Source organism: Pezoporus occidentalis, unplaced genomic scaffold, assembly GCF_034315485.1.
Source record: "Pezoporus occidentalis ecotype Australia unplaced genomic scaffold, CSIRO_AGI_Poc_V1 ctg189, whole genome shotgun sequence".
NCBI lineage: Eukaryota > Metazoa > Chordata > Aves > Psittaciformes > Psittacidae > Pezoporus > Pezoporus occidentalis.
This window is the reverse complement of record NW_026913737.1, coordinates 1,009,824-1,019,280: the sequence shown is the minus strand read 5'-3', so window position 1 is coordinate 1,019,280 and position 9,457 is coordinate 1,009,824. Positions and strand designations below refer to the sequence as shown.

General features: G+C 51.8%; 1 protein-coding gene across 1 annotated transcript in view; it reads right to left on the bottom strand.

Moving 5' to 3' along the window:
• Nucleotides 1–865: 865 nt before the first annotated feature.
• The window catches only part of TMEM121 (transmembrane protein 121), a 43,535-nt gene continuing 34,943 nt past the window's right edge, over nucleotides 866–9,457 (bottom strand). The window contains exon 2 of the mRNA XM_062616295.1: nucleotides 866–7,800. Coding sequence (XP_062472279.1) covers nucleotides 6,246–7,163 — 918 coding nt within the window. The 5' untranslated portion in view covers nucleotides 7,164–7,800 and the 3' untranslated portion in view covers nucleotides 866–6,245. The remainder of the gene's footprint in view (nucleotides 7,801–9,457) is intronic.

The following is a 9,457-nucleotide window of genomic DNA, read 5'->3' as shown; positions in this document are numbered from 1 at the left end:
GCTGCTGGTTTGCTGCAGCTGGTTTTCTTCCTTGGTTCATGGTGCCTTTGAACAGAGTCACCATGGCTTGGGTTGGAGGAAATGGTTTGCAATCAGTAAACTGTGTTTTAAAATAATCCTCCCATTAGTAATTGCGTAGGTGGCTGCACAGGGACCTGTGGGGTGTATCTTTGTATGCAAATACTGGCCACGAGGCACTAATTACGCTCCTCTTCCATCTCAAGCATATACCTACACCTGCTAATGGATCATTCTACTAATTTTTATCTCTGTTCCACTTAGCGTACCATGCCCATAATGCACCTGCATTTTCATACAGGTGCTGAGGGTACATTAGCTGGGAAGGGTCACTGGGAAAACCCACAGCTGTAAGGACAAATTCTGGAAGATGATTTACCATTTCCCTCAACATGTTACAGTGCATCTCCAGTGAGCCACAATCAGCCCGTGGGCTTTTCCTCTGGGGTACACCAGTGGGAAGGACGTGAGCATCTTCTTCACTTTTTTATTTATTTACACTTCAATGCCCTTCCTTGGAGGTGACTTTTCTGTTATCTGCAGCATTTTTCCTTGAAAATTCCCCTCCTGACAGCATCCCAGCAAGAGGACCACCACTTCTTCACATCCCAATGGAGAATTTGCATAGAAATGTTTGCAAATGCTTTTTGCACAGATGAAATGCTGTAGCATCAGGGAAGTTCACATAAAACCAAACTACAGTACTCACTCTTCCCTATGACTGGTCTTTGTCTTCAAACAACTATACAAGAGGGCAATCAATATACCTTGCCAGGGTCTTTTTAATGCTGACCATTATGGTCGTAATACTTCCTCAGGCAGCTGTGTCAATACAGTTGAGACACCAAACATGTCAAAACCACATAGAATCTTTATTAAGGTGAAATTAAATGATCAAGCCCTACTCAGTAAATTAAATAGACATTATCCTTCAAGAACACCAGACCTAAAACGCAGATGCAGTTTACAAATCCAGGGCATACAAAGTTAGGATTAAATTAATGAGAAACTCAAACTTTTGCCACAGAGCCTGGGCAGGAGGAATTTAGGAGAACAGGAGTTGCTGTTAGGGTGCTCTGGACACCTGCTCTTTGTTTTTTATTGCAGTATTGACCTGAGCTAAAAAAGTGCATTGAATCTGGGGCAGGCAGGAGGGAAAGAGTTATTGGCACAAGCATTCAGTCTCCCTCTGCTCAACAAATTAACCTGGATTGAGCAAAATAAAACATAAAATTACTTATTTGTATATGGTGTGAGGAGACAGTGCATGGGGCTGCCCTGGGTGGCACCACAATGCGTGGCACTGCAGAGGGAGGGCATATGGGTTTTGCCAATGAGGGAATGGAAAACCTATTCACCCTGCCCAGTTAAATACAACCTGACAGCTTTGATCCCTCCTGCCATACAGTGTGGTGCCTGCTACAGTGAGGCTGTGCATGCAAGCACATGGAGAGCTTAAGGAGGAAACCACAGTGGTGCAGGTTTGGAGGCAACACATCCTGCTGCTTCACTACCTGTGGGACAGCATCTCCCTGCACCTTTCTGTAGCTTCCCTGCAACTCAAGCAGCTTCTGCCCCCTGCACCTTCCTGGGATTACTGTAGGAGGTGATGGTCTCAGGTACCTCCAAAGCAGCAGCACGTGTTTGGTTGGAGCTGGGGCTCGCTGCTGCCCAGCCACAGGTGAGCAGCCAGGCCCCAGAGCTGCGAGGGAGCTTGTGTTCTGGGAAGTACCAGCATGAGAGTGGAATTAAACCTCAGGAAAAAAGAGCAGATGCTGGGCTGGAGAGCAGCCTGTCCCCAGGCGCCCTGCTCTTGCTGAGTGGTTTGCAAAGTCTCACGCTGCAGAGAGCTGGCCTGACCACAGGGCCATCCTTTGTGCTGCATCGTCATGCTGGGTGTCTTTCTTCTCCCAAATCCTCCCAAGCACTTTCGGATTCTGCAGAGACATCAGTGCTGTGCTCATGTGGGGAATCTGGCTGCAGGACTGCAGGGTACTTCCAGCTTGGTGCCTGCTGCCAGCCAGCCAGCCTCCCCCCAGCCTTGCACAGGGGCTGCAGCATTATGTATTTTCACCTTCCAAAAGGAGACCATCAGAGGACAAGTAAGACTTGTGAGAGCTGCCAGGGGCCTGGGAAAGAAGAGCTAGAGCTCACACTCCTCTCACCTTGCTGGTGCCCTTGGCTGTAGGGTGCACCAGCACACAGGTCAATGCAGCAGAAAGGCGCTTGTGCTGCTGAGAGCTGAATAAGAGCTCCCAGGTGGGTAAAATAGCTGGTGATCCAGCCCAAGGCAGTGAGAAGGATGCAGGTACCGCAGGTAACATGAGGTTGTTGGGACACAAGAGCTGGGTCCGGACTCTCCTCATGGTGCCAGGCATGCAGCAGCACAGGCCTGTTGCTGCCTCTTCATCCAAATGTTTGGTAGGGGAACAGGACCTAGATGGATTTCTCTGGGCTTGATGCTTTGTAACAGCCTGGTATGGCTTGCTTTGCTCCACTTACTTGTGAGCTCTCATTTTTCAGTTCTGCAATGCTTGGGAAGTGGATGTGTTCAGGCCATCTCTGAGGCTAGGAAGCGATTGCAGATCATCCATGGCTGTACAGAACTGGAACAATTTGCTGTCTTTCAGGACCAGACTAGCAGGAAGGCTCAGAGAGGCTGGGGTTTTGCCTCTCCATAGGGTGCCACCACTCTGGTGTCCCTGCAAGCTACAGAGCGGACCTGGCTACTTCAGCGGCTGTCTCTTGGCTTGGAAGGAGCATTTACCTCAGCACTTCCCAGCGGGTCAGGTAACTGAAAGGACAGCATCAGTTGGCCCCCAAAGCACTGCCAGCTTCTCCACTCCAAGGGCATGGGCTTCCTTGTGCCTGTGGCCTGTTTTCCAACGCCAGTGAGGGATGCTGCCCATGTGGGTCTTCCACTGGAGGGCTGGGAATTTCTGTCCTTTCTTCTGCATTATTGTTGTGCTGCTTTCACTTCAGCAGGTGGGAGTCTATAGCTTGCCAGGAGGATTTCGCATTTCACAAAGGAGCTCTTTTACCAATACACCTCAACAGAAAGCTGAAAAACTGCTCTGTTCCAGCCTATTTAGTTTTAATTGTTTCCTTTAGTTCTCATTGCCCATGGCAAAATATCACCTTCCTCTAACAAACCGCCAGGCTGAGAGCCAGTCACCCTGCGCAGCCACCACCACCGTGCCATCCCTCCTCAAGTCCCATGGCTCCCAAAGGTCTTGTCTCTGCTGGGCAGGGATAGATTTTGGGGAGGAGGCAACAGTGCTTGCATTGCCCTCAGCAAGCACTGGGCAAGGAACAGGTGAAGTGCTCCCATTGCCGTACTGTCTCCATGTCTCCAAGGTCTTTGCTGGCTACTTCGGCTCTCCCCTCTGCTCACAGACACCGTCACACTGCCCTTCCCAGCTAGCACTCCTCTACCCTGCTTCCCAGCCTTCCTCCATCAGTTTCTGTGGAGGGGCCAGCTCGTAACACTTGTTTCTGAGACGGCTTTGAAAAGAAAGAGTTGTGTTGCTGGGTAAGAAACATGATGCAGACAGTGCCCCTGGGGGATGTTGAACAGCAGAAGACAAGAAAAGCCTCTCCTCCTTCCCTTTGCCACAGAGCGGTCTTCAAGCAGCAGTGAGCTCATGTGCCTTTACAGGAATGATGCAATGCACCTCATTCCAGGTGAGCATCGCCTCCATCACCTCTCCTCCCACTCCTGCTCCTAACACAGGGGCTCAGGGCAGCCATGCCCCAAGGACACCCCTCTCCACAAAGACAACACGACATCAGCAGTGAAAAGCAGGGTCTTGCAGCCTCGGGAAAAGGTTGTGGTGACTCCTAAGCCTGATTGGAGATTACAACACAGCAAGGATAAAGCACTATTCCCATGCAGGCTCCATTCAGGAAGCACAGCCAGACATTCCTCCAAGCAACCTTAGCAGCAGATCAAGCTCAAAGGATATGAACATTCCACCATAAGGCATAGCTGCAGAGCTAGCTATCAGGCTGAGACAGAGCAAAAATACACACAACAACCTGTCAGAGTAACCCCTGGGTAATTCATTTTATCCTCAGGATAAATTACTGCTGCAGGTACAGCCTGATGCTGAGCACTGCCTGAGCCGTGTGTCCCAGCCCTGGGCACAGCACCGCGCTGCCAGTAGCTGCAGGGTTTCCTACACTCAATTCTGGGGAAGAGCTGTAAAATAAAGCCTCATAAATTAATTACCTGAAAGAGTGGCAGAATGTTATTAGATACTTGGGAGTTAATTGCAGTGATGTTAATCGCATGTATTTTAATGGCTCCAGTATAGATGTAATATGTAATTCCATAGGTATTCCAGAATAATTTAGCAATATAATTAATTTCTGCTAATACCTTTTTAATCACCTGCCCTTTTCCTCTTGTTTTCTCCGAGGGAAAGGATGAAGAAACTTTTGCAGTTGGCTAAATTTACTGCAAATTCACTTTTGTTGGCAAAGATACTGTTTGATTTCTCAGCAGACTTATTCCCAGTAGAGAACCCCACAAAGCCATGCCTGGGCAACAGGGTGGCAAAGCAGGGTTGTAATTGCCTGGTCCTTCAATGCTTTGGACAGATGATGATGGGCTGAAAAGATGAAGACTAAAATAATTTGTCAATTTAGGTCAAATTCAGTGAGCAGAGCCAGAAGAAAATGTGGAAGAGAAGTGTAAACAGCATCAGGCATTTTATTCTGACTCCTCAAAATTAAATGTTTGGTTCAGAAAAAGCAAAAATATCCCATTTCAGCATGTTTGAGATGCAGCTTTTCTGCTTGCCTCCTTGCACCTCCCCCCAGGTGCAGGCAGCTGAGAGGTGCCCAACCCCTGGGGCAGTGCTTCAGCTGGAAAAGCCTGGTTTTTGCTTGCTGAACCCACCACTAGATGAGTGCAGGGCACAGCACCTCTCGGGACGGCACTTGGAGTCCAGGGGAGGTGGATGCAGGAGGAGAGAAGGGATTTGAGTTGTATGGGAGCTGCCCTCCGAGCTGCCCCCTCCCTCCCCACACTGGCAGAAAAGAGACCACCAAAGCCATTGCTCTCATGGGGCTTTTATTGTCCGGCTGGCCCTCACCTCCCACCACCTGCCCACAGCCAGCCAAGCCCATCACCACCACACACACCAGAGGAGGAGACCATGCCCATCCCCAAGCCCAACCACCTGCCCCGGGCAGCACATCCTTCCCAGCTCTTGTTTGAGGTTTGTTTTCTTTTCTTTTTTTTTTTTTTTGGAAATATTTTATTTTAAAAATATAGTAGCTGTGGAAAGCAGCCCTCTTTATAAACGCTCAATGCCAGAGTGAAATGCATCATTGCCAGCCTCACTATGAAGCCCTCCTGGGTGCCCGCCTGCAGCAGTGCTGGTGGGGCCAGGGCAGCGGTGCTGGATGCTGCAGGCGGGGAGGCTTGCAACAGCAGGGAGGGACCCTTCTAAAAATAGAAATATTGTGCTGAGTTGTTTGGAGTTAATGAAATCCATAAAACACCAGCATTAGATCAGCTTCAGCTTGTCAAATATTGCTCCCAGCAGGGTTGGCGTGGTGCACTGCTTGAGGTGTCCCTTGTCCTGTGGTGAGGGACCCATGCCGGCTCCCAGCCCTGCTCCCTGCCGCAGGGCTTGCTGCTCTTGGCCATCACCAACCCACAAGGACTGGTCCCTGGGGCAGCCCAGAAGCCCCTGGGAGCCACTATAAATAGGAAACTGTAAACACAACCATTGGAGATAAGAGACATCTACAATCACAGGGTTTACTGGTTCAAACATCCCACCTTCCCCCCCCAACCCATACACCTATGCCCCTGTCCCCACTTAATAAAAAGGTCTTCAGTAACAAAATCTTCGTTCCAGGCTTGGGGTAAAGGTGAGGTGCTCAAGGAGTAAAAAGGGACTTTGCAACCTTAGCAGTCTTTGCTCAGGAGTGATGGTGGCGGGAAGGACAGATGGAAAGGGCTAACTGGTTCAGGTCCTTTGCAAGTTCATTTGGTTTGTCTGGAGGACTCCTAGGGTTATACCTGAGATGAAGACATCTAGGGGACACTCCATAGCTCAATTACAACGTGGTTGGTGTTTTGTGCCTAGAAGAGCCCTCGCTGGTGGGATTTGTCCATCTTGCTCGCCCATGCAGCGAGAAAGCAGTATCCCTCCTCTGCTTGGCACAGGGCTATCTGAACCAATGCTCGGCTGGGCGTGACCCCTCATGTGTCAAGGATCTCCCTCGTGGGTGATGGCTCGTGCGGGATGCCCTGTGTGCTGTGGATGCTCTGGTTGTGGGAGAGGGAGTTCTGCTGGAGCTTCCAGAGGGAACTCCTTCACCTGCCGCTTGTACTCGAGGAAGGTGCATGCCTTGGTGGCAATTGCGATGATGTTCTTGCCAATAAAGATGGTGGAGACCCTGCTGTCCTGGAACAAGACCATGTTGATAGCCCGGATGAAGATGGTGACGATGTTAATGGTGACCAGGCTGAGGACAGGGTAGAGCATCATTTTTTGTGGGGCAATGTGCTCCCCTTGCATGCTGATCTCACTGAGGGACACACAAGGCAGGATCAGGAGGAGTATGTAGCAGTAGAAGAACATGAGCCCCTCTGCCCAGATGGGCAGGCCGGTCCTGTGCGGCTCCCACAGGTTGGCCTGGATGTCCAAAATATCTAGCAGGTCAAGGGCCACCCAGAAGAGGCGTCCCCGCAAGTCCTCTTTCTTCCGAAAGGTCCGTATATACTCCATGCTGTCCAAGGCCACCAACACCAGGTAGAGCCCGGGCACACAAATAGAGAGGAGCAGGGTCAGGGCTTTCCTGGCCACTGTCTCCAGGTTCTTCTTGTCTGCTTTGTAATTCTGAAAGATGAAATACAGCTTGATCTCCAGCACGAAGATGTAGAGGAACCACAGGATCATGGCATAGCCCCGCTTGGCTGTCTTCACCTCTGCCCCCACCCACACCGCCACATAGCGCAGCACGATGAGGAAGCAGATGTCCCCCACCAGCACGATGATGCAGACACCAATCTTGCGGGGCCCTTGGTTCTGCTCCACCAGGTACGCATCCATGAAGGCCATGCTGGTCATGATGACAATGGTGGTCAAACAGACATGGCGCTTGTCGGGCGGTGGCAGCACCATGATGAGATGAGCAGCCCTCCCTCCACACCAGCACTAGGGGAGCGGTCCTGTTGGCGGGGCAAGGGGGGACATCCACAGTGAGCCAGGGACCAAGGGCTGCTCTGTCTGCTGGCCCCAGGAAGAGATCCCTGGAGGAGCAGCAGCTCAGCTCCCACTCTCCTGGGGTTCTGGGCTGCCCCTGCAGACCCTCTCCCAGCTCTTCACCCTTTGCTGGCTGCGCCCTGCAAGTACCTCAGCTCTGCCACCAGCCCCGGCTTGCTGAGCAACCCTGGCACCCTCCGCAAGCAGCAGCCAGGGCTCACAGGCATGCAGGGCCTCCTGGGCAGATGTCCCTACTCTGTGGTGGATCCCCCATTGCTGTCAGGCTCTCCAGCAATCCCACAGCACTAATGCACCTCCAGGTTTCGAGCCTCAAATCCTGGTATTGATCCCTGGAAATGCGGTAGGTAACCAGGCATCAGGCAGACCTGGCTGGCAGGGCAGGAAAGGGAGCTCTCCTCTTCCCAGCAAGACCTCACACTCCTCCGTGGTCTGGGGATGTTCTGCTGTGTCCTCACAGGGCACTACCTTCACATCTATCTCTGAGGGCCTGTGCCATGCTCCTGCTGCTCCCAGCTGTACATGCATCCCTCCATCCCTGGAAAAGATAGCAGAGAATAAGCATTAGGGTCTCTCCACGTGCTGGACATGGATGGTGAGGACAACAGCTCCCATCAGCTCCCACCACACGGCAGTGTGAGCTGCGTTACCACCAGGTAATATCGCACTGCCAGGACACCCACTACCAGGCTTTGTGCATGGCTGAATATAGAACAGGTTTTTATTGAGAACGAACACAGCCGAGGGTGTCCTGAATGGAAACTTGGTGCCTTACACAGGCACTTTCCATCCAAAACTGTTCAGCAAGTTCAAGCCCTGGGTGCTATTGCAGAGAAAGCAGAGGCACAACCCTGGTGGGGACAGGCAGATCCATGAGTGTGCCATGATACCGTGAAATCCCACTGGGAGCCGTGGCACCCTCAGCTCCATGTGTCCCAGCCCAGCTGTGCCATGGCTGCAGTGGGGAGAGGGACACACATGTTCTGCAGAGGTCCCATCCTGGGCATGGCTCTGCTAAACGATGGCTATGGGGTTTCACTGGTGACGGAGGAGGGGAATACTCAGCTTCCAGCAAGGAATAAAGGCAAGCTCTCCAGAGAAGACTCAGGATTTCCACACTGCTTGAGCAGCCATCTGGCTGGGTGTGAATGGGTGCTTGGAGTGGCAGGCTGCAGCAATGGAAGGGGTAAAGCAGCTCGCAGGGTGTGGGGTACTTTCCTCCTTGAGTAGGGGTGAGGTTAGGGCTGGCATGTGGTGCTTGGGCTGCCCCCAGCATGGCACAGGGAAGGGGAAGGCGCAGCAAAGCTGTCTCCAGGATGGCACAAGGTCTCAGCAGCTTTCTGGCCGGGCACAGCTGCTCATGGCCACAGCTCCTTCTCACCGTGCTGTGCTTGTGTAACCAATTTGTTAATCTTTCCTGTGCAGGGATCCACTCCCAGGAAGGGAATAGGTCCCAGTGCACTCAGGAGTACTATCAAACTGCTTACAGAATGGAGGAGACAGATAATGATCACAGCCAGATATGCCCATCACATGCCATGTGACAGCTAGCCCTATGGGCATAGCAGCTCTCTGGGAGGAAAGTGCTTGACCCCACAGATCCCCCCTATAGATCACCCCATCTCGCCCTGTGGATCCCAGCTATTGTGGTTGCCTCTGCCCCTTGGAAGGGAATCATGACCCAGGGATAGCTCCAGGAGCTGTCAGAGGAAATTGATGCCCTTGCCAGAGCCTGCCCAGGACTTGGTGGCACTGCTTCTGCTCCCCATCAGCTGACTTTTAACTGCAAACCTGGGCTCTCACATCTTTTAGGGAGAGGCAGAGGTGGAGGTTGAAGGGAAGAAGCGAAGCCTAAGGAATTGCAAGCCATTAAAAGCCTGCCCTACTTTGCATGGGGAAGTGTATTACAGCTGCTTATGTTCATGGGGCCTCATTTAAATAAAAGCTGGATTCTCTCCTGCTTCATGGAGAGAAGAATAAAGAAGAAAAAGTGGGAAGCCAGGTGACTCAGAGCCAGCCCTGAGGACGTGTGCCTGAGTAGGTGGACACCAGGGATGAATGTACCTTTGTCCTGGCTCCTGAAGGATGTGGCAGGCGAGGATGTAGTGTTCAGCAAATGTTAGCATGGAACTTAAAGTCCCCAGGCTGGGACCATTCTGTGTCCATTGCTAAACTCATGCACAGCAGGGAAAACT